General features: G+C 30.3%; 1 protein-coding gene and 1 long non-coding RNA gene across 3 annotated transcripts; one reads left to right on the top strand and one right to left on the bottom strand.

Annotated features, from left to right (window-relative positions):
* Nucleotides 1–2,935: 2,935 nt before the first annotated feature.
* Nucleotides 2,936–12,461, bottom strand: LOC149498831 (uncharacterized). Its single transcript, XR_016320448.1, has 6 exons — nt 11,703–12,461; nt 11,359–11,486; nt 10,565–10,649; nt 4,076–9,762; nt 3,732–3,859; nt 2,936–3,022 (listed from the first exon to the last, which is right to left on the bottom strand). It is a non-coding gene; the product is annotated as an uncharacterized LOC149498831 (long non-coding RNA).
* Nucleotides 12,462–19,140: 6,679 nt separating this feature from the next.
* Nucleotides 19,141–24,420, top strand: LOC105628346 (putative respiratory burst oxidase homolog protein H). 2 transcript variants are annotated; one of them, XM_089717050.1, is made up of 14 exons: nt 19,141–19,736; nt 19,834–19,996; nt 20,087–20,135; nt 20,222–20,335; nt 20,420–21,232; nt 21,464–21,559; nt 21,648–21,763; nt 21,860–21,962; nt 22,143–22,240; nt 22,906–23,065; nt 23,166–23,291; nt 23,369–23,497; nt 23,787–23,865; nt 23,996–24,420. In XM_089717050.1, the coding sequence occupies exons 1-14, from the start codon at nt 19,244–19,246 to the stop codon at nt 24,103–24,105; spliced, it is 2,649 nt and encodes an 882-aa protein (XP_089573176.1). In that variant the 5' UTR covers nt 19,141–19,243; the 3' UTR covers nt 24,106–24,420. The 2 variants fall into 2 exon arrangements, with proteins under 2 accessions (XP_089573176.1, XP_089573142.1); XM_089717016.1 differs by lacking the exons at nt 19,141–19,736; nt 19,834–19,996; nt 20,087–20,135; nt 20,222–20,335 and having other exon boundaries at nt 20,408–21,232; nt 23,996–24,419.
* Nucleotides 24,421–25,356: the final 936 nt, after the last annotated feature.

Here is a 25,356-nt window from a genome sequence, read left to right as displayed (position 1 = left end):
CCAATTTCAGGGCACTTTTCCTTTCCTTAACCCTTTTGCCCCATCGCCCATCACCTAACTCCTCTTTCTCCGATGAGTCACTCTCCAAATCTTCCTCCATCTTCTCAAACATCAAACTCTTTTCACTCTTCATAATATTCAAAACCCTAAGTTTCTCTTCAATACTATATCCCCTACAATTAAGCCAAGCATCCCTTATCTGACATAAATTACTGACCATATTATTCTGATGCTTCCTCAAATGATGGTAATGCTGCCTCTTCTGAAAGAAACTCAAACCCTCCCTATAAAGAGCAACCCTGGGCTCACATAATCCTCCCTTCAACATTTCAAACAGCTTCTTAATAGGGCTACCAAAATGAAAATTCTGACCCTCAAAAAGCTCTTTGAGAGTTCTCGCAAAGATGTCCTGGTCCAAATCAGGCAAATATTTAGCCAGACTAAATCTTTCCTCCTCACTTAAAACCTCATTCCACACATCAACAGACAATATATCCTCCAAACCCGAAAGATCGTACAATTCAAAAGGAACACTACAAGTTAAATTCCCAATTTGACAAAACTCAGCTCCAGTTTCCCCTAGTTCTAATAAATCAAAATCATCAGATCCTGCCCCAGAGTCAGCATCATCAAATTCATCATCGTCATCGTCAGATTCAGCAGCAGAGACTCGACGCTGAACCTCTTCTTCATCACTAGACATGCTCTCCCTACTATTAGGAGAAAAATCTGGATCGAACCTAGAGCCCTTGAAGCAGTTCTTCTCAATCGCCATCAGACATAACCAAAACAATCACGCACTCCAACAAGGAGAAACCAAAACCAGTTATACACTACTGATCCCTCCAATTATTCACCAAAAATTTGAAATTTTTGGAATGGTAACAAATCAAAACCCTAACAAAAACGAACATAAATTAAAAAGCTTTATAGTTTGCAACCACAAAAGCAGAAAATACAATAACTGGAAAAAAAATTCCAAACAAACAAAATCCCAATTATAAATCATTACCTCCTTATCGATGAATTAAACTTCGACGCCTAGATTGGAGAGCGAAGAGCGAAATTCGAAACATCTGAGATATATAGAGGATATTGAGTTTTGGGAGAAACCAAGAAACCCTAAGAGAGAGGGGCAATTTATTGAGCGTATGTGTAAATAAAAAATAAATAAATGAAGAAAGAAAAAGGATAGAGAGAAAGAGAGGGAGAAAGGAGAAGGAAGATGACAGGAGGGGTGGTGAAGAAGACGATGGTGACGTGGAAGAGAGTGGGCCGTCTGATTTGGAGAAGAAGAGGATGTGGAAAAGACGAAAAGACGAAAAAGGGCACGAGCGAAAGGGAAAGGAAAGGAAGGAAAGAAAGAGAAAGGAGAGGATATGCAGAGGCAAGAGAAAAGAGAGGAAGAGAGTGGAAAAGGGTTTGGTGTGAGAGAAAGAGACGAGCTGACTCAGTGACTCACCGAGTCTGGAGAAGAACAGACCGTTGCGAGTCATTGTTTGTGACTGCAATTTTGGAATATTTTCCGGCCGTTGGATTCACCGAAGGAAATTCTTAACAGAGCCTTCTTATCTTAATGCCAAATACGACGCCGTTCTTTATTACAACCAGAGGATTACCATTTTAGAGATTACTAGTTCTTTGATGAAGTTGGTTGACTTTATTTGTTTAATTTGATATTTATATAATATTAAAATATAAATTTTTATTTCGATTAAAATAAATATAATGATCGATTAATATTGCACTTTACATATATAATGAATTTTTTTAACATATTTTATAGTGTAACATCTTGTCACGACCCATTTCCATGGGCCGGACCGGCACTAGGACCTGGGTAGGCTTAAGGCCCCCGAAGCCCGTAGTAAGCCTGTACTATTTAAAACTCGCATTCTAATCACAATTGTGGATTCAGGCCCAATAATTTATTTCACGATTATATCCAAAATACAATCCAAATAATAAATGTTTATACTCTATTTGTTCATTTACAACCCAGTTGGAATACAATTGCGGAACTCTACTCCATAATTCGCTACCCTTTGCATTTACATATTCAATAATTATTACTCTTATCGATCCACATCTCGTTCGTTCATTTGGACTCCAGGATTCTTCTTTCCATCTATTACCTGGGGAGGTTGGAAGGGGGGTGAGTACTAAACTCAGTGAGCAGGATTAGATAACTCTCTCACCCCACACAATCGTACAAATGCTAAAATATTTTAATGTGGTCACCCATTTAGTTATATGATCATGCAGTTTTTCACACAAATGGCAATACAACAGCAATCACAATTATTATCACCTTCATATAATCACATCATGTGGAAATTAGTCAGTGGCACCACCTGAAACCCCAACGAGCCGTCCTCACACATGGCTCGCCCTCTCATACATGTGCACCAGGGAGCCGATCCCCCATACGGCCAACTGGTCTAATCCTCACTGACCAGTCCTCTCATTGTTTTTCCATTCTCTCTCTTTTCTTTTCCATACCAACAGGAGGCAACCCGGTGGTCTCCATCCAATCTAGATCATCAAGTGCTCACAACAGGAGGCCACCCTGCGGGCTACAATCAAATCTAGATTATCAGGTGCGCAACAACAAGAGGCCATCCTGTGGTTCTATATAACCCATATCATCAGGTGCACACGGGGGCGCCGATCTCCCATTTTCCCGGCCGACAGTCAATATCATATCATATTCAGGATCCACATCACAGACCGTCCTCACAAACCCATGGTGGTCCACTTCATCCCAATTCCACACAAACAAGGCACAGTATATTCATAGCACAAGTAATCAAACAATTTTTACTATCAACAAATAGTGCATCATAATATGGCACTTCAATAAAATAATGCATGATAACATTTAGCCGTGAATGCATGCATGCAGGCGGATGAGGTGAATTATCTAACACTACTCACAGTTCTTTATTGCCCTCTAAAGGGACTGCCTTTCTAGCCACATGCTTCCAGCCTTTGTCCTCGCATTTCAGAATTTTATAAACCTCTAAAATAAACAATAAAATTCTAAGTAAGAAGTTTAATTTGAAAGATTCTTTTTCATATTCGTTTATTAGTTTTGGTTTCCAGTCATTTAATTCACTTATTAAGATATATATTGGGTTTCCTTATTTATTTATTTATTCTAATTTATCGCCTTTAAATAAAACGTTTAGTTATCCGTTAAGTAATATTTTATAATAACGCTAAGAAGAATACGAATATTAATCATAATAATATTATTAATAGTATTAATACGATTGATAATATAATATCACAAACGATAATCATTTTAGTCGTATTATCTATTACGGATTTCTTTACTAAGTGTTCGCCGAAATTTCGGCAGCATTTCCTCTATAAACTGTACTACCCAATTTATCAAATTTTCACAAATCCACACGCACAGCCCATCCATCGGGCAAATTCATATCCACTAATCCCGTCCGCCATAACCGTCATTTATTCGGTCACTTAATTCACATAGCCCATTAAAATTAATTGTTTTATAACTATTTATTTGTTAATAAAATTCCTAAAAGTTATTATTAGCTAGGAATATATATTTTAGTACCAACCTTATAATTAATATTCATGAAATATATTTAACAATATTTAATTTAATTTAATTTAATTTACTTAAATACTTAATTAAGTTCATTAATTAATTAATTCGGGATTTATTCAAAAATTGCGAATTAAGCTTTAGAGTGTACCGATTGAAAATCAGATTTTATGTCCGTGATCCGCGCGAAGAGGAGATCATTCTGCCTCTCGGGGTCTTCGTCGGAGTCTCGCCGGACCACCGCCGTCGCCGCCGTGCATGGTGGCCGGAAAATTTAACCTTCACCAAAATTGACAAACGATACATCATTTTATTCGTTTCGATGAGAGGATCACTAATATGTATTCAAATCAAGGTGGGTGTGAACTATTTGGCCGAAAATTGACCGGAAAGGTTCGGTGATACCCATTTTGGGTTTTCCGATTCCGGCTATTACAGTCGACGAGGAGCCTACCAAATGAAAGAGGAAGAAGAGAGGAGTCGATCAACACCTACCTCGACACCTCAAGTCATCGGAAACGATGGGAAATCGCCGGAGAAGTTGTTGCAACGGTGCTAAACGTTTCGGTCGAGATTTCTCTCAATCCGGGCTCAAACCGCGCAAACCAAAGTTTAAATCAAACTCCTTGCGACGAGTAGATATTTTTAGAGTATCTATTTGCCGGATTTGGCCGCCGGTGGTCAGAGAACGAGAAGAAAAGGGGAGGGGGTTTGTTGAGAGAGAAGAGCGAGAGAGAGACCACTGAGTCTCTCTTCTCGTTTCTCTTTTCTTTCTCTTTTTTTTTTTTTTTTTTTTTTTTTTTTTTTGTTTTTGTCTAGAATTTTCTAATTGGTGGATGGGGTTTGGGTCGATTCGAGTCTGGTTTGGTTTAAATCATGGTTTTAGCTTGGTTTTTCAATTGATTTATGGATTTTTCATCTGGTTTTCGAAAAATTAATTTGATTTTTGGGTCCAGTTCAATTTATTTGATTATTTTGTTCAATTCCGTAATATTTTCTCAATTTATTCATAAAATATTAATAACAAAGATTTTTAATTTTAGGCTGATTAATTTATATAGTAGTTACATATATATAGACACATTTTTAATCGATTAACAATTAGTGTTCCATTTTATTTTCATCGAAATTTTAAGTATTACCCAAACGAAAATTCTAAATAATATGTTTTTGGGCTTGAGCCCAATTCGTAAAACTTTGGGCTCAATTAGAATTACTCGATCTTAATAGCCCATATCAACATAAATCTAGATTTTTGATTTAATAAAAATTCTAAAGTTTTAAAAATAAAAATTCGGGGTATTACAATCTCCCCCCCTTAAGACAATTCGTCCTCGAATTGAATCTAGTGGGACAGAATAAGAATGGACGCATGGAAAATTGTAAAGTTATAAGAAATTGCTTCCAATACCAAGGAGACAGCTCAAGAGCGAAAATACAGACCGAGGAAACAAAGTGAGTGGGGTATTTTGATTGTATTTCTACCGCCAATTGTCATGTTTAGAATAAAATTCCGTTGCTAGGAAATCTTTTGAAATAAAAATCTTATAATTAACCCAGCCTTTCAATAAAATGCTTACTATATATATATATATTAAATTTTATTACGCATTTCTTTATGAAAACCAAATATATAATTTGCAAAAACAAAACAATTTGAAATTTAATTTACCTACAATAAGAAATGATTCATTAAATTCCCATATGTTAGCACTAAATCTTTTCTTAATCAAAGTAAAAAAAATTGTTACTTTAATCCAAAAATTTAAGAAAAATTTTCTTGTAATTTTCGTTATCTATAATATCGTAGGGTTATTCGAGCTCACTCTATAGGAATTTCTACACTCTTTATTTAATCGCCATCCCTATGTCTATCACTTATTCCATAAATTATCTGAACATTTATCATTAAAAGTTGACTTTCATAATATCCTCTCATTTCACTTATGTTGCTTGTTAATTCATCTTAAGGATATTAAAGCATACTTATTTAAGTATTCCTTCCACTTAGTTTCTTTATACTACGAATCATGATTTTCCACGGCTTATAGATCACTATCGTTTCAACCTAATATCTATTATTTCAATAACAGTTCATAAGTCCCGACCTAACGGTGTCTTATTATTCCGACATCACACCAATTAAGTAGGCTTCATTAATTCCATTTCTTTCACCCAACTCTGAATTACATAATTTACTCGTTTTCATATGACAGTTCAGTTTATACCTTATTTATGAAATAATAGCAAGGCCCTAATCCATATTTATAATACATAAGCTAATTGTTTAAAATTATTATTTTTTTTATTATTTTTATTTTTATTTTTATTTTTATTTATTCAAGTTTTTAATATCATATCAATTTATCTATCTTCTCTTTTATTATTTAGTCTAACAAGGTATTTATAACTTTCCTTGAATTTATCCATTTCACCTTATCATTTCTAGTTTCTCAGGTTAGCACATTGCCACCTTATTATCTACACCTCGACTTAGTTCATGTCTTTCATCCTTTCGTTGGCATAAATTTTATTAATTACCTGACGATTCACTTCACAGTTCGTTTCACTTAATTTTTCTCAACTAATATCAACTAGTAACTGTACATTTCACTAATTCAATAACTATTCTCGAACTTTCCTCTTGAAGTTTAATTGTTTAATACATTTATGGGTTGTTTACATCTACTACTGATATCAGTTTAAGATAGCCCCCTAATCAATTTAAGTCAAAGCTTTGTCTCACAGGAGGATCAACTTCGAATATTCTTTTTCTTTACCGACAACCATCCTGTCAGGATTTAAATTAATTAATTTAATATTTATTGAAGAGCTCGGAAAAATTAATTGTCACATATTTAAATTGTATTGTAGTAACATATCTTTTAACTTCAAAACTTCCCCTAAAGTTGACTAGTTTTCTTATGATCTCGTAAATTACCTGAAAGTTTAAATTTACATATCAAGTCTCTTTAGTTCTGATTTGTCACAATTCCTTGTAGTCTAAAAGGCATAGTATTAAAATTTCAATTCTTAATATACCTCTTTCAAAGTTTCACTAACTTGTATCTCTTATACCAAGTTAATTTCTACCTTAATAAATTCATTTCTTTTATTGATGTCATATCTCTTTTTCTTAAGAAAGAATTTATTTCAGTGGGTTCATTTATAATAATGGTCTACAACACTAGTTATCTCATATCAAACCTTTCATCAAATGTGTCTACTAAGGATTTTTGAGCAATTTAAGTCTTTATTTATTAATATTCACTGATATAAATTGGTAGATTAATCGTTTATTCAAAAATTCGACGAATGAGTTAACAACTACAGCCTAGGTGGACCATCCTATGGGTAACTGACTATTTAAAAAACTTTTAAAATAATTTTCCTTTTCCACTTTTAAAAACGTCGGCATGTCACTCACACAAAACCTTGAAATTCTTTTAATAGAAATTTGCATTTACTTTTATTTTAAACCAATCTCAATCGTGGTATAAAAATATTTTCATGAAGTTTGAAAATCAATACTCATTGCATTTTCTAAAACCTTTTGGTATTTAACAAAAATGAATTGTCTATCTCCACGAGGACAATCCTGAAATCATCTAGTTCCAGTCTAATGTTACATATTTCATCCCTAAATGATCCTCTTAAACCAAGAATATTCTAATCTCCATCATTACTATTCCTTTTGCTATTACTAGCCTCTCGAGTAGATTGGTCCACACCTTAAATTTTCCCAAAAGTTATTTTCACTAGTGATTTATATTTATATTATTATTTTATCTTTATTTATTTAGTTATTTATTTTATCATCATCATTATTTTTTTTTATTTATTTATTTTTTTTTATATGTATATTTCTTACATCTGAATTTTTCTTCTTTCCCAATTTGTTTCTAATTATTTATTCTAGTATTCCACAGTAGATAAATTAATTGACCATATTATCATCATCGGCTTTTCTACGATTTAACATCCCCTAGTCTTATCCAAATTCTTTAGCCTTTTGATTCATTTTAATCTTTCTTTTATCCTTCATATCTCCTTAGTGTACCCAACCTCATTTAAGTCTTATCCGTAAAAGAGTTTTAAGGATGGGTACATGAATCTAAGGCGTAAAACCATTATTTTACACAAAATTTATTTCCATCCTAAGGTCATTGCTTCTCAGATTTCTTTATTCTAATTTTTCAATCTCTATTTCATTATTATGAGTTATCTTTGACCTTTATTCTCTTCCGAATTTATTAACTTTTATTTTATTTTATTTAGCACCTCGATCTAATTTCGCACTTAATTCTTTAAAGCAGATTTTATATAAATGTTCTTTAAATTTAATAAGTAGTATTAGCCCTTTCTACATAACTCTCTACCTAGATACATCCAATTTCCTTAATTTATTAAGCTTTCCTACAGCATCCACGTTCCTTTCCCCATTCATTCCCCATTTGTGATTTAAAGTTATTCACCATCTTCTACATTTATTTTATTATAATAGATTTACGAACTTAGTCTAGCCCTTTAAGTATCCTACATGTGCTAGGATCTTAATTATATAATGTCTAATAAATTTATTACAAATTAAACTTTCACCTTATTAATTTTTTAGATTATACCAACTATCCATTAGTTACACATTAGTCTCATAAGTCTATTATCGATTCAATCTAATTGCTCATTTTATTATAATAGATTCATAATTATTTCATGGCTTGTAATTACTTCCATTAACTATTAGTCAATCTTTTCCATATTAATCAAATTTTAACTTCACAACTTTTGCCCAATTATTCACTAACCACTTTAATTCTACATTAAAACACCCAAAATTTTACCCTTCATACTAATTGTTCAGAGGAAGTTTTACCTGCTTCTTTATCATGTTTACATTATTTTATATTGCTATAATTAATTTGACCTATTCAGTTAACATTATGTTCTTCACATTCAAGCACATAATTCATTTAACATTTTCTTTTATATTCTTAAGTTTCGCCTTGAATAATTGAGGATTTCTTGTCTATTATGATTATTTGTCTTAGATCCTCCTTTTCTAACCCTTGATTTAATTTAAATTACCATTTTCACTTTTTAATCGCTAACAGTAACATTTCTAGAATTTAATCTACATCTTAATTGACATTTTCAGTCAGATTCATATTCTATACTATTTATTATTAACTTATCAGTATTAATTTCTATAGGCCTAATTTAGTCCTCGGGATAGACAATATGATAAAAATTTAATCAAACATGCAATCATTGTAAATAATTTAAATTCTAAAATCAGATAAATTTTTGACATGCCGACAAAATAATAAAACCAAACAATTAATTGCAACTTCAAAACAATTTCCAATAAGCAAATAATAAAACATGTTTCTCAAATCGTAGTTCAAATAAATTTACTTTCTTATTATCTTTAAAACTCCAACTTCTTTTCTAAATAATTTCAAATAATTTTCGAAGCAGTGTCTCCTGTCGAATCATGGTGTACTGGGTGATCAGGCCATTACACCAATTTCCAACTGATCCTCTGCTTCAAAATAGATGGAGGGGATTTAGCAAAACTCAAAGTATTTATTTTAGAAACGTCAGTTACCCGGACTCTTTTTATAATTCCCTATTATTTCTGTACTTTTAATTCTCGTCCTAAGTTTCATACAGATTTCCTTCCATCCTCGTGCACGATGCGTCCACCGGCACTAAAATGGAATTCAATCCCGACTACAGCTCCTTTGTTGGTTACGGCCGATCCCAACATAGGAGTTCTCTATTTAATTTCCTATGTTCCGCAATTGATTCCTACGGCCCAACTTATGCTCTGATACCAACTTTGTCACGACCCATTTCCATGGGCCGGACCGGCACTAGGACCTGGGTAGGCTTAAGGCCCCCGAAGCCCGTAGTAAGCCTGTACTATTTAAAACTCGCATTCTAATCACAATTGTGGATTCAGGCCCAATAATTTATTTCACGATTATATCCAAAATACAATCCAAATAATAAATGTTTATACTCTATTTGTTCATTTACAACCCAGTTGGAATACAATTGCGGAACTCTACTCCATAATTCGCTACCCTTTGCATTTACATATTCAATAATTATTACTCTTATCGATCCACATCTCGTTCGTTCATTTGGACTCCAGGATTCTTCTTTCCATCTATTACCTGGGGAGGTTGGAAGGGGGGTGAGTACTAAACTCAGTGAGCAGGATTAGATAACTCTCTCACCCCACACAATCGTACAAATGCTAAAATATTTTAATGTGGTCACCCATTTAGTTATATGATCATGCAGTTTTTCACACAAATGGCAATACAACAGCAATCACAATTATTATCACCTTCATATAATCACATCATGTGGAAATTAGTCAGTGGCACCACCTGAAACCCCAACGAGCCGTCCTCACACATGGCTCGCCCTCTCATACATGTGCACCAGGGAGCCGATCCCCCATACGGCCAACTGGTCTAATCCTCACTGACCAGTCCTCTCATTGTTTTTCCATTCTCTCTCTTTTCTTTTCCATACCAACAGGAGGCAACCCGGTGGTCTCCATCCAATCTAGATCATCAAGTGCTCACAACAGGAGGCCACCCTGCGGGCTACAATCAAATCTAGATTATCAGGTGCGCAACAACAAGAGGCCATCCTGTGGTTCTATATAACCCATATCATCAGGTGCACACGGGGGCGCCGATCTCCCATTTTCCCGGCCGACAGTCAATATCATATCATATTCAGGATCCACATCACAGACCGTCCTCACAAACCCATGGTGGTCCACTTCATCCCAATTCCACACAAACAAGGCACAGTATATTCATAGCACAAGTAATCAAACAATTTTTACTATCAACAAATAGTGCATCATAATATGGCACTTCAATAAAATAATGCATGATAACATTTAGCCGTGAATGCATGCATGCAGGCGGATGAGGTGAATTATCTAACACTACTCACAGTTCTTTATTGCCCTCTAAAGGGACTGCCTTTCTAGCCACATGCTTCCAGCCTTTGTCCTCGCATTTCAGAATTTTATAAACCTCTAAAATAAACAATAAAATTCTAAGTAAGAAGTTTAATTTGAAAGATTCTTTTTCATATTCGTTTATTAGTTTTGGTTTCCAGTCATTTAATTCACTTATTAAGATATATATTGGGTTTCCTTATTTATTTATTTATTCTAATTTATCGCCTTTAAATAAAACGTTTAGTTATCCGTTAAGTAATATTTTATAATAACGCTAAGAAGAATACGAATATTAATCATAATAATATTATTAATAGTATTAATACGATTGATAATATAATATCACAAACGATAATCATTTTAGTCGTATTATCTATTACGGATTTCTTTACTAAGTGTTCGCCGAAATTTCGGCAGCATTTCCTCTATAAACTGTACTACCCAATTTATCAAATTTTCACAAATCCACACGCACAGCCCATCCATCGGGCAAATTCATATCCACTAATCCCGTCCGCCATAACCGTCATTTATTCGGTCACTTAATTCACATAGCCCATTAAAATTAATTGTTTTATAACTATTTATTTGTTAATAAAATTCCTAAAAGTTATTATTAGCTAGGAATATATATTTTAGTACCAACCTTATAATTAATATTCATGAAATATATTTAACAATATTTAATTTAATTTAATTTAATTTACTTAAATACTTAATTAAGTTCATTAATTAATTAATTCGGGATTTATTCAAAAATTGCGAATTAAGCTTTAGAGTGTACCGATTGAAAATCAGATTTTATGTCCGTGATCCGCGCGAAGAGGAGATCATTCTGCCTCTCGGGGTCTTCGTCGGAGTCTCGCCGGACCACCGCCGTCGCCGCCGTGCATGGTGGCCGGAAAATTTAACCTTCACCAAAATTGACAAACGATACATCATTTTATTCGTTTCGATGAGAGGATCACTAATATGTATTCAAATCAAGGTGGGTGTGAACTATTTGGCCGAAAATTGACCGGAAAGGTTCGGTGATACCCATTTTGGGTTTTCCGATTCCGGCTATTACAGTCGACGAGGAGCCTACCAAATGAAAGAGGAAGAAGAGAGGAGTCGATCAACACCTACCTCGACACCTCAAGTCATCGGAAACGATGGGAAATCGCCGGAGAAGTTGTTGCAACGGTGCTAAACGTTTCGGTCGAGATTTCTCTCAATCCGGGCTCAAACCGCGCAAACCAAAGTTTAAATCAAACTCCTTGCGACGAGTAGATATTTTTAGAGTATCTATTTGCCGGATTTGGCCGCCGGTGGTCAGAGAACGAGAAGAAAAGGGGAGGGGGTTTGTTGAGAGAGAAGAGCGAGAGAGAGACCACTGAGTCTCTCTTCTCGTTTCTCTTTTCTTTCTCTTTTTTTTTTTTTTTTTTTTTTTTTTTTTTTTTTGTTTTTGTCTAGAATTTTCTAATTGGTGGATGGGGTTTGGGTCGATTCGAGTCTGGTTTGGTTTAAATCATGGTTTTAGCTTGGTTTTTCAATTGATTTATGGATTTTTCATCTGGTTTTCGAAAAATTAATTTGATTTTTGGGTCCAGTTCAATTTATTTGATTATTTTGTTCAATTCCGTAATATTTTCTCAATTTATTCATAAAATATTAATAACAAAGATTTTTAATTTTAGGCTGATTAATTTATATAGTAGTTACATATATATAGACACATTTTTAATCGATTAACAATTAGTGTTCCATTTTATTTTCATCGAAATTTTAAGTATTACCCAAACGAAAATTCTAAATAATATGTTTTTGGGCTTGAGCCCAATTCGTAAAACTTTGGGCTCAATTAGAATTACTCGATCTTAATAGCCCATATCAACATAAATCTAGATTTTTGATTTAATAAAAATTCTAAAGTTTTAAAAATAAAAATTCGGGGTATTACACATCTAATTGAAATGATGTTTCTACTTCTCATTTTAATAAAAATATATAATTTTATTCTTAATTAATTATATAAAATCACTATAAATTTATATTTACTATATTGCAAAATATTCTATAATTTGGCGATGCTAAGATATTAATCTAATAAATCAAGATTTACTCTACATAATCACAAATATAATATATGATTTTGATTTCTACCTCAATTATTTTGTGGTTGAAGTTAACTTGAAATTGTATTGGTAGCATGTAATATTTTAGATTGTGGACACAATCCGAAAATAAACTGCTCAAAGTTTTCAACTCTGTGAATCAATATGTAAAGTTGTAAACAATAATATTGGTAATGTAATGTACTTTCTCAAATTTAAAGAAGATATAAATGAGATTAAATTCAAAAATTACAAAGTCATATATAAAAAATATTTGAAAAAATATTAAAATTTCAAACATCTAATTATCTTTATATCTATTTAAAAAATATTTTAAAAAAATAGATCCAATTAAATTATAGAAAAATTAAATAAAATTTCATAGGTTCCAAAAATAAAAGAATAAAAATATTGAATAAAAAGAGAGCTCTTGAATTTTCTCTTTATTTCATTTTTATTCTAGAAAAGTTGAAAATATAAATGATAACAAATTCAAACATTTATAGCCTATTTTTTCAAAAGATTTCATTAGACTAAAAAAAAGGAAAATTTCTATTTTTTGATATTCATCAAATACTATAATTTCATAATTCCATTGCTTTTGTTAAATTTAAAAAATTTTAAAATACAATAATATGTAAGTGATTCAAATAAGTGCACACCACCCTCTCCAAAAAAATAAAGAGAAATAATATATTTAAAAATTTTAATTTTAGATTTCATTGTAATTAATTAATAGAGTCCAATAATAAAGTGTTTAGTCATATTTTATAAAATTCAGAATATAATAGATTAAAAGAATTTAGGTTTCATTTTCAATAATTGAATTAAAGTTTTTGATTTAATCCATAAAAAAGCAATATAACATCAGTATGATTAAGGATATCAAAAACTATTAATTATAAAAATCATTGGATAATAATATTGCAAGATCAAATAGAGAATATGTACATATATACATATTTTCTCAAATTAAAATGTATAAAAAATCAAACTAAAATGATATTCAAAAGAATAAATGAAAACTATTTTGTTCGATTAAAAGACATTAAAAATATAACTAAAAATGATATTCAAAAGGATAAATAACTTATTTTCTCTGATTAAAATGTATAAAAATTTTAATTAAAATAATATATTAGGAATTTCAAATTAAATTAAGGCTACGTTAGAAAATTCTATAATTTCCTCCTCTATTCTCACATTAATATAGATTTTAAATTATAAATTATAAATTATAAATTTATTTTATTATCTTTTAAGTTACAGAGAGCAAAATAATGTATATAATAAATACAAGAAATATGTAATATATATTTAACTCTAACATTTAATTTAAATCCTATTGAATAAAATTAAAAATACATATAGTAAATAGAAGAATTTTTAATTTTCATGTATAGCCTTATTATATAACATTAAAATAATTAAACATAAAATATATTTATCAATATATAGTTAACATTAATTATCTATTAAACATAATATTTAAAATAAAATTTAATTGGTCATCAATAAGGTTATTTTATAACATTTTAAATTTCATTAAGAACATTATCAGGAGTTCCATTATTCTCCCTTATTCTTACTTTTATAGATAATATAGATAGACTATTAGGAGATTTTATTGTCAAGTCCATATGGGCTTAAGGATTCAAATTTTTAAATGTAAAGGTTTTTCTTTTTTGACTGGATTTTGATATAAAGGTTTACTCGAATAAAAAAAAATTAAACCTTATTTAAATAGTAATATTTCATAATTATTTATTATTTAAAATAGTTAATGAGTAATGTGATTATGTAAAATTATTAATTTAAGAAAAATAAATTTTAGTAATAATTTTTAAAATTAATATAATATAAGTACAAATAAAAAAATTATGAAATGAAAGCGCTTTTTTGTTCCCGAAATATAACTTACCTATATTTTCTAAGTAAAGCGCTTTTTCTAAAAAATATTTTTCAAAGGTAGATTATTTTTCGTTATTTAGTTGAAATATTGAAATTTAGTTAAACTTTTTTTAAAGAAAATAATATATTATCATTATCCCGAGAAAAAAAATAAACCAACAACAATTGAGGTATAGTATCCCAAATATGGAAATGAACATGTGTGCAGGAGGCGCTAGCTACACAATGTGCCCCTGCCTATATTAGCATACCTCTGCATCCACTCGATTGTGATATCAAGCTTACTGAAATAATAGTACCAAACTCAGAGTTATCTAACACAACAAAAATTAGTTAAAAATATTAATAATAATAGACATTTGTATTTTAAAACTTATATCCGTAAATATGAGAATAATGAAAAAAATTATAAATTATGAAAGTCGTCGGTGACCGGTGGTAATATTATATTCAAATTAATACTTAAATCCTTTTACATTTGATAAATAATTATGACATATTTAACTTATATTTTATCTCACTATCAGGTTATTTTGTCCAAAAAGTCAACTCCTTTATCATAAGGAGTTCACTTTTTATCTGAAACGTGTGTCTAATTAACGGTAAATAGTTCATTTTTTAGACTGAAGGATGTAATAATAAGACGAAAGTATAAATTAAGGATGTTATAGTTATTTATCAAATATAAAGAGATTTAAGTGTTGATTTGAATATAATTTAAGTACTCGATTGTAGTTTACTCTTCAGAAAACCCATGTGATGAATTATCAAACTAGTTTTCTGATTTTAAGAAAGGAAGGACGTAGCCTATAAAAACGAACATGTTGGATTGGATATTTTGGGAAATGGATAAAATGAACATCCTTAGAGGAGAGCCTATAACAATTTGCTCATTAAAGACTTGGACTCTTAATAATGGTCTCCGTATTTCCTCCCTGTCACTAGGCAAAGCTCTCAATGTTCTTCTATTAATTAGATAAAGGTTTGGATTACGAGATTTAATTATCTTGTTATATCTATTTTATTATTTAGAATTTAAAATTTATAAATTGTATTAATACAAACTAAAATATTCATTTTTCCATAGATTTCATTATCGTTATAAATTATACTTTATATATAATGTATAATTTATAATTATAAATTGTATTTCATACATATTAAAAAGATTCGTTTATATGGATTGCTAGTGGGAATTGAGGTTGAATGTGACTGTTTGATGGCGACGCAAGCTATCCAACAATCTGTGTTGGACAATTCTTATTTAGGCTTTATTGTTAGATTGTGGAACTTTTATGAATGAGTTCTATTCTTTAGTTGTTAATTTTGTCAAAAAAAAATCAATGAACCGTGAGTTCACATCTAGCACGAGTTGTTGTTTCTATGTCTGATTTTTTGGAGTGGGATTCTGTCTCTCGAAATATCAGTTTTGATTCTTCTAATATATAAACATTCGCACTTTTTTAAAAAAAAAAAATTCGTTTTTTTTTTTTAACTATATATAGTAAAAAATAATTTACTATATATATATATTATGATGTTTTAACTCTTTTTTATATATCCTATTTATTTTTTAAATAAAATAAATTAATTAATTAATAACTGAATTTTTTTATTTTTTAATCTAATGCTTGAAAATAACTTGTATTTATAAAATCATTTAGTTATATATTTAAGTAGTAATTTACATAATCAAGTCAGCTGTATGTTTAAAATACAAAAATTAAGAATGAAATTTATAATTTTAATATATTCCAATATTTACTATTGAAATTTTATCTTCCTTCTTCCTTCTTGCATTTCATGTTGAAATTTTGGAAGGAAAAATGGAAATGCACAGGATGATTAATAATGTTTTGTACTACATTGAATTAACAAAAGAATATGCCTATTTATGGGCTTACAAGTGAATCAAATAAGACCTAAAAATACTCCTAAAAATCATTAATCCTAATAACAAAAATATCAAATTCTATGCAGAAAATCTGCACTAAATAAAATTGAAATCTCAAAATATTTTTAATAATATTATTTTGAATTAATCCTAACATTCTCTCTTAATTCAAATATAGTATTTTTTATTACAATAATTAACAATTAAAATTTTTAATCTAGTATTTGAAGCACCTCTCTTCAATTAATTTTGTTAAAGCACCTCTCTCCAACTCATCATTTTGATGCACTTCTCACCAAATATTGATGCACTTATCATCAAACTAGCTTTATTTTGGAGCACATCTCTCCAATGTTCTCTTGGAGCACTTCTCTCCAATGTTCTCTTGGAACACATCTCTGCAATACTCAAAGAAGAGTTTCTTCCTCTTGCACAAATTTGATTGATTTTTATACTTGCAATCTTTTTGAATGTGATCAAATTTTTTACAATTAAAACATTGAGGTTTACCTTTATGCCAACAATCATTTTCATCATGATTATCTTTCTTGCATATGCCACATGGTGGACATTTTCCTCTTTTTGATAAAAATTTGTTCGTTGTCTTGACAACTAAAGAAGTCTCTATAGTATTATCTTCTTTAAATGCTCTTCGTTGCTCCACAGCTTGTAGGTGCATTAGTTAGTTCACCAATAGAAATTTCAGAAAGATTTTTTGTGTCTTCAAGAGAAGAAATTTTGGATTCAAATTTTTCGGGTAGACTTATTAGAATTTTTTCAACGACCCTTCTTTCAGGAAATTCTTCACCAAGTAATCTAATTTTGTTACTAATGGACATGAGATTGTTAAAATATTTTTTGACACTTCCAGATGTTTTCATTTTTTGCATCTCAAATTCTCTTTTAAGATTCAAAACTTGCATCAATTTCGTTCGCTCGTTGCCTTGATACTCATTTTTTAATGAGTCTCATATCTCCTTTGCTGTTTCACAAGTCATAATACTTGTGAAAATTATATTCGGAACAGAAGAATGAAGGCAGGTTTTTGCTTTGAATTTTTTGGTTTTTTCTTTGCTATGATTCTTAAGTTGAACCATAGTTGGGTTGGATGGCAAAGGAGGGATTTTTTTTTTTCTGTTTCAACATGCTCCCATAAGTCATAAGCTTATAAATAAGCTTTCATTTTAACAGCCCATAGCTGATAATTTTTACCAACAAAAATTAGAGGGGAAGAAAATGAAATAGTATTTGTGGCCATTTAACAGAAAGGCTCTGATACAATGTTAAAATTTTGGAAGGAAAAATGGAAATAAGCAAGATGATTAATAATGTTTTGCACTACATTGAATTAATAAAAGAATATGCCTGTTTATAGGCTTACAAGTGAATCAAATAAGATCTAAAAATACTCCTAAAAATTATTAATCCTAATAACAAAAATACCAAATTCTATGTAGAAAATCTGCACTAAATAAAATTGAAATCTCAAAATATTTTTAATAATATTATTTTGAATTATTCCTAACATTTCAATTAAAACTAATGAGCTCTGTCAAGCCACTCAACTGATAGTTTTTTAAATATTATGTATCTTTCTATTATCAAATTAATAGATAATAAAATAAATATAGATAGAAATTTTGAAATATATAATGGGTATCCATATTTGATTCCAAGAAGTCTTAAAATAAAGATTAAAAATATCTAGCTTCCACCGAAACCTGATTTAACATATAAAAGCTCAAATTTTGGTAATTAATTTCCTTACAAAATTTAAATTATTGGTCAAATGAGATCCCAATAAATAAAAGACTCATTGTGTTTGTAAATACATGAAGAACTCCCATATATAGGCATATGCAAAAAAAAAAAAAAAAAAAAAAAAAAAAAAAAAAGAAGAAAAAGAAGAAGAATGTCCTTGCTTCTTTGTTCTACTCTACTCGTATTGGATCAAGGTGCTCTTAAAAGTTTCAATCTACAAATAATAGTTCAACTAAAACAAAAAATAATTAAAATGCAATTAATAAACCATATTAGCCAATAAATTAAAATTTAAAATTATAATAATTCAAAGAATCGAAGAAGAAGATTTAAAAAAAAAATATCAAGAATTGTAACATTTAGAGAAGAAGATTACAAATAAATTTAGAAAAAAAAAAGATTAATCTTGAAGATGGAAAAAGGGATGAGAAATCCTTACCTGATAAAGGAAAGCCCAAGAACAACTTTTTCTTTAAATGGTTGGAAAGAAAATCTCCCCAAATATTCATAAAAAAAGACATATATATGCACCTATAGGCGTAGGGTAAGTAAAAAAAAAAAAAAAAAAATTATGCATATGCCCTAATTAATTCATACTCTAATTAATTCATTAAATTATTTTTTATTTGAAAGGAATTCATTAAATTATTAATCCAACTAAGGAGAGTTTATTTTATATATAATAATAGGAAATCAATAGTTAAAATTGTGATAGTTTGTTTGCTTTAAAAAATTTTTGATATAAAAGAAAATTTGATTGGATAATTGAGATGCCCTAATTTTAATTGTTTTCCTAATTTTAGAAAACTAACAAAACTAACACTTACATTCACACATTTTTTTTCCCTCCTACAAAGCCAATTTAACCATTGCCATATTTAAACAAAAATTAGTGTTTCTCTTTAGCAAATACCAACCATCACCTCTCTTTCTTTTCTCTCTTCACCATTACCCTACAATTATTTTCTTGGGAAAGTGAAGAGAGGAAAATTCTTCAAAGTGTTGCAATGAACAACAAAGGAGGTAAAGGAGCTGCAGGAGGAGATCAATCATCAAACTGGATGCTTGATAGGGTCGAAATCGATAGAATGATGGATATTCCAATTCATGATCAAGAACCTAAAAACTCTAATAAAAATAATAAGCAGGGCAAATATTCAGGTAATCTTGGAAAGATGACGAGCAATAATTTTAGAGCAGGTTCAAGTAATATTGGTGCATCCCTTAGAAGGACTACAAGTTCTTTTGGAGAATCTATAATGAGAACCACAAGTAATGCTTTAAAGAAAAGTGGGGTTATGTCTAACACTCCTGCTCGCCGGAAGCAGCAGAAAATTGAAAGAACAGCTTCCTCCGCCGCCAGAGGGCTTAAAAGCCTTAGGTTTCTTGATAGAACAGTAACAGGAAAAGAAATGGATGCATGGAGGTCTATTGAAAATCGTTTCAATCAATTTGCCACTAATGATAGGCTCTCAAAGGAAAAATTTGGAATCTGCATTGGTAATTTAATTATTTCTCTTCCTGAAAATTTCAATTTTCAATGATATTGGTCAAAAAAATATTGATATTTATAAATATTTCTTATATTTATATGTAGGATTGGGAGATTCAAAGGAATTTGCAGGAGAAGTTTTTGATGCAATGGCCAGGAGAAAACATATAGACACAAGAGAAGGGATAACAAAAGATGAATTGAAAATGTTTTGGGAAGAAATGACCAGACAGGATCTTGATGCAAGATTACAAATATTCTTTGACATGTAATTAAGAAACCCTAATTTGCTATATATATTTAGATTTTAATTTAACATTTGTGTTAAAATACATACATATATATAATAATTTTTCAGGTGTGACAAGAATGGCGATGGAAAGCTATCAGAAGACGAGGTGAAAGAGGTGAGAATATAAAGTTATATATATATTATTTATTTTTCTTTGTCATGAAAAGTTTTTCAAGTTTCTTATTTGTGTCATTGGAAAAGGTTATATTGTTGAGCGCCTCTGCAAACAAGCTGACAAATCTCAAACAACGAGCAGCTGCATATGCATCTTTAATCATGGAAGAACTGGACCCGGATCATCTTGGATATATAGAGGTTAATATGCAAATATAAATCCCATTCATGATATATAAAAATTATAAAATTATTAACTTTTATTTATGTATTTTGATGAAACAGATATGGCAGCTAGAAATTCTCCTAAGAGGAATGGTGAACAATGATGACAATCTAGATGTTAAGATGCAAAAAACAACAAGTTCTCTAACAAAAGCAATGATCCCAAAAAGATACAGAACCCCAGTTAGTAAATTTTGTTCTTTAACTTTAGAATTTATGCATGAGAATTGGATGAAGGTTTGGTTTATTGGTCTGTGGTTAGCCATAAACCTTTATCTTGTGGCATGGAAATTTGAAGAGTTACAACACGCACCGGTATTTCAAATTACCGGTTATTGTGTTTGTTTAGCGAAGGCTGCAGGAGAAACCCTAAAGTTCAATATGGCACTTATTCTATTACCTGTTTGTAGAAGAACACTTACTAAGCTTCGATCAACATGTCTTAGCAAGATAATTCCATTCGATGACAACATCAGTTTTCATCAGATAATTGCACTTGGAATTGCAATTGGAACTGCTGTTCATGTTCTTGCACATTTGATTTGTAATTTCCCATTATTGGCTTCTTGTCCTAAACCAAAATTCATGCTCCTTCTTGGACCTGCATTGAATTATCAACAACCCACCTATGGATCTTTGATGGTTACTACAGTAGGCATTACTGGTATCCTTATAACTCTTATAATGGGATTTTCCTTCACATTAGCAACCCATTCTTTTAGAAGGAATGTCGTTAAGTTACCCGGAGTTTTTCATCGTTTGGCCGGATTCAATTCCTTCTGGTATGCACATCATTTGCTGATACTCGCTTATATCCTCCTTATTGCACATGGCTACTTCCTCATTTTTCCAAAACCTTGGTATGGCAAGACGGTACGTTTTCTTAATTAAGCTTTTCGAAAAAAAAGAAAAAGTTTCAAATCTTAATACCAAATAGACTCTTACTGTCATATTTTCTTGGGCAAAGGTACTATAAGCTTAACCTAATATAAGGACGAGCTTATCAGCCAATTGAATTTGAAAATCCAATGGCTGATAAACTCGTTCTTATATAAGATGACGCTTATAGTAGCCAAACCCTATTTTCTTTTCTTTTTATTGCAGACATGGATGTACGTTGCTGGTCCAATGCTGTTTTATGCTACTGAAAGAATATTTTCAAGATATCAAGAACGTAATCATCGAGTGGATGTGATTAAGGTTATGCGTTACCAATTAATGATGATTAACAATTAATATCCATGATAATACTTCAGCCATAAATAATTTTTATTGTTGTAATTTGCAGGGAGTAATATATACAGGAAATGTTCTAGCCCTATACATCACTAAACCTCAAGGATTCAAGTACAAAAGTGGAATGTATCTTTTTGTCAAGTGTCCAGATATATCAAGTTTTGAATGGTAATTTAATTAATTCCCTCTAATTAGTAATTAATGATCAAATAATTAATTATTTTGTAAAGAATTAATTAATCTAATTATCATCTATTATTACAGGCATCCCTTCTCTATCACTTCTGCACCAGGAGATGAATTCTTGAGTGTCCATATTAGGACTTTGGGAGATTGGACTACAGAGCTTAAAAACATATTTGCTAAGGTAATTACACTTTTTTTTTTTTTTAAAAAAAAATTATTTTCCCTGGTTAACAAAATAATTTGCAATAATATTAGCATGTTGTTTAAATATACACTTACTCTGAATAATTAATTTTTATATTCAAGTATTGAATGTTAAGTTAATGCTATTAAATCTAATTATAATATTGATGTTATGCAGCTTTGTGAGCCCCAACCTCAAGCGCCAAAAAGAGGAAACCTAATGAGAATGGAAACTAGAACATTGTCGAATTCAAACTATAATGATATACAAAAAACGTAAGTAAAATCTTACCTTTCAAACAATTAAGGTCTACTTTCGCAGAATGGATTATCATCTCCGGTGATATATAAGGCCGGAAATTTATTTAAGCTTCTCATTTTTTTTATGATTGGTTAAATAGGAAATACACAATGCACACATAGATTACGGACATGATACACTCTTTCACGAAATCATGCAATTTTATAAAGGCGTGCTAACCTATATAAGCATTACTAACCATGACAAGAAAATTTTTCTGATTAGAAACAATTTTTTTTATTAGAATTGAAGAATTCGGGAAAGTTTTAACATTTTCAGAAATTTACGTGGGCTTTATCAATATACACACAACTAGCCTGGAAAAAAAACCTAGCCAAACAATACAATACATCAAGAACATCTCTCATTCTCTTCAGATAAGAAAGAAGAGATGCGAATCATCCCAAAAATTCACCTACAATCAAAAAAAAGGAAAAAAAAAAAAACTATAACCAACCTAAAAAGTCCAGTGTTGCAGTAACATCCTTCTTAGCCAAAAAAAATCAGCAAATCCCTTCTTATATTTCCTAACCAAGTTGAAGGAAATATGGGTACAAATCAATAAGAGAGCTTCCATTTTATTAAAACTCTTCCACCATGGCAAGAAATTCCATTGAACCTAATTACTTTTTCTTGGCAGATTCCCAAAGATACTCATCAAAGGACCATATGGAGCACCAGCTCAAAATTACAGCAAGTATGACATTCTCTTGCTTATAGGTCTAGGAATTGGAGCAACTCCATTTATAAGCATTGTAAAGGATCTTCTTTACCACATAAAGAGAAATGTGCTTGATCCAGTAAGTGGAAGATTAATTAATTAACAAAAGTTACTTACATCCTATGAGAATACTGCTTCAATTTGATATTAAATTAACTGATCTTGATCTTTTTACACAGAATAAAACATTGGATTCAACTAAAAAATGCCCTGAAAGAGCCTACTTTTACTGGGTAACAAGAGAACAAAGCTCATTTGAATGGTTCAAGGGTGTCATGGATGATATTGCAGATTCTGATCGAAACGTACGTGGGTTTCTTCCTATGAACCTTTTCAATATTATTCAAACTAACCTGTAATTTTTATTGGTTTTTTTTAACAGAATATTATAGAAATGCACAACTACTTAACAAGTGTATATGAACAAGGAGATGCAAGGTCTGCACTTATTGCTATGGTGCAACAATTACAACATGCAAAGAATGGAATCGATATCGTATCTCAGAGCCGGGTATTGACCACATTACAATTTTAATTGGATTTGGCATATTTGAAGTACAAAATTCATTTATAATAATATAATTTACTATAGTTAAATTGAATTTCATATAAGATTGAACTGGTTGGACCAGTTCTGATTTGATTTGAAATCATAAAGTCCTCAATTTCAAGTTGGTTAATAACCATATCAAATCAAAATGAAGTAAGCATTTTCTTTTTCATATGACTAGTATAGAATATAGAATTTTATGGAATTTCATTCTTATGAATTATTTTTAACATATATTATCTGAATACAGATAAAAACACATTTTGCGAGACCTAATTGGAAAAAGGTACTGTCTGATATGGCAACTAAACATCCATCAACACGAGTAGGTGAGTTTTAATTAGCTTTTGAAGGAATTTAATTGATTGATATGATTTAATTTAGTTAATAGAAGATTTGATCATTGAAGTTAAATTAATTATTTCTTCTTTTTTTTTTTTTTTTTGAATTTTTTTATAGGTGTGTTCTACTGTGGCAGTGCAACTCTTGCCAAACCATTAAGGGATATCTGCAAAGAGTTCAGCCTTAATTCAACAACTCGATTTGATTTCCACAAGGAAAACTTCTGAAGTAGCAATTCCATAGTGCAAATTTTTGTGTTATTAGAAATTTCTTGGGGTTAATTGAGGCATATATGTCCATTTTCCAAGAAAAAAAAATTTGTTACAGATTCATATAAGCAAGAACTAGATAGAAATTTTCCCAAATTGCAATATTTATGTATATATATATATATATATATATAATAAGCTAGAATAGAACTCCATTGTGATTTTAAAGTTGGAGCTGTAAGCATAATTAACATTGCAAAGTATGGTTTCATTGGCACTTCTTGGAGTATTGTCCCCTTCTAATCTCTATAGAAAGTGCAAATCTAATACAGATTTCTCCTTTTTAGATCCCATCAATATTTTTCCTTATTCTCTCTTTTTGTGTATTTTACAAATTATAGAACTAATAGATTGGAATATTCCATAAAATGTAACATGTATGCGCTTTGTTGCAATTTGGAAACCATATTGAGCTTAGGCCACTGCCTTTATGCCCTTCTGTGAAGATGTTTTTATAGGCAGTTGAGGGAATTTCCATTTTGATACTAATTCAAAGTCTGATTTCACAATAGTATCTTATGTATTTATTTTTCTCCTCCCCTTTGACCAATTCAGAAGAGTATAATTAATTATCATCTAAAATTAAAAATTTAAGCTTAAAAGTTAGAGGATGTGAGAATCGGAAGGTCTCGAGTCCGAGTTCTTTTCACTATAAAAATTAATACTAATTTGGTAAATGTTATTTTAAAACAATCTTATTTTTACTGTGTAGCCCGTAATATTATCTCAGCTCTTTTCACTATTAATGAATAAAAAAATTATAACTTAACGTGATTTTAAAGTTGTGTCCATTGTTTGATTTACAAATAATTCTGAGTATCATTTGTTAAATTATTTGGCATTAACATATATTTAAAACAAAACCAAAGCATTGTTGTCTCATACACTACCATAATTAATAACATTGATGTGGGCAGTTATAATTGTATTTTTAATAACATTGATATAAAATATTTCTAAATTTTATTGGTTAGTTGGATGAATTATACTCTTCGGGGGTATGGACTCACCCATACAACAAAATAATTAAAAATAAAATTTTGGTTGTAGTAAAGTATTTTTTACTATTCACTAAAAAAATAAAACATTAAATTTTTTTAAAAAAAATTGTTTATAAATCGGCTCACCAACTTATTGAAAATGTTTATGGTCAAATATAATTAAGAATATTAAGAATACTTGAATTCAAAATCCCTTACTCTTCATATA

Source organism: Jatropha curcas, chromosome 1 (genome assembly GCF_041381405.1).
Source record: "Jatropha curcas cultivar XTBG-Jc1 chromosome 1, XTBG_Jcur_1.0, whole genome shotgun sequence".
Lineage (NCBI taxonomy): Eukaryota > Viridiplantae > Streptophyta > Magnoliopsida > Malpighiales > Euphorbiaceae > Jatropha > Jatropha curcas.
This window is presented reverse-complemented; position numbering and strand designations above follow the sequence as displayed.

What these genes read in the sequence shown, in the direction of transcription:
- LOC105628346 (XM_089717050.1), top strand. Translation starts at nt 19,244, where the DNA reads ATGAACAACAAAGGAGGTAAAGGAGCTGCAGGAGGAGATCAATCATCA. An exon ending in AAAATTTGGAATCTGCATTG is followed by an intron (nt 19,737 to 19,833) that starts GTAATTTAATTA and finishes ATTTATATGTAG; the next exon opens with GATTGGGAGATTCAAAGGAA. An exon ending in TATAATGATATACAAAAAAC is followed by an intron (nt 22,241 to 22,905) that starts GTAAGTAAAATC and finishes TTTTCTTGGCAG; the next exon opens with ATTCCCAAAGATACTCATCA.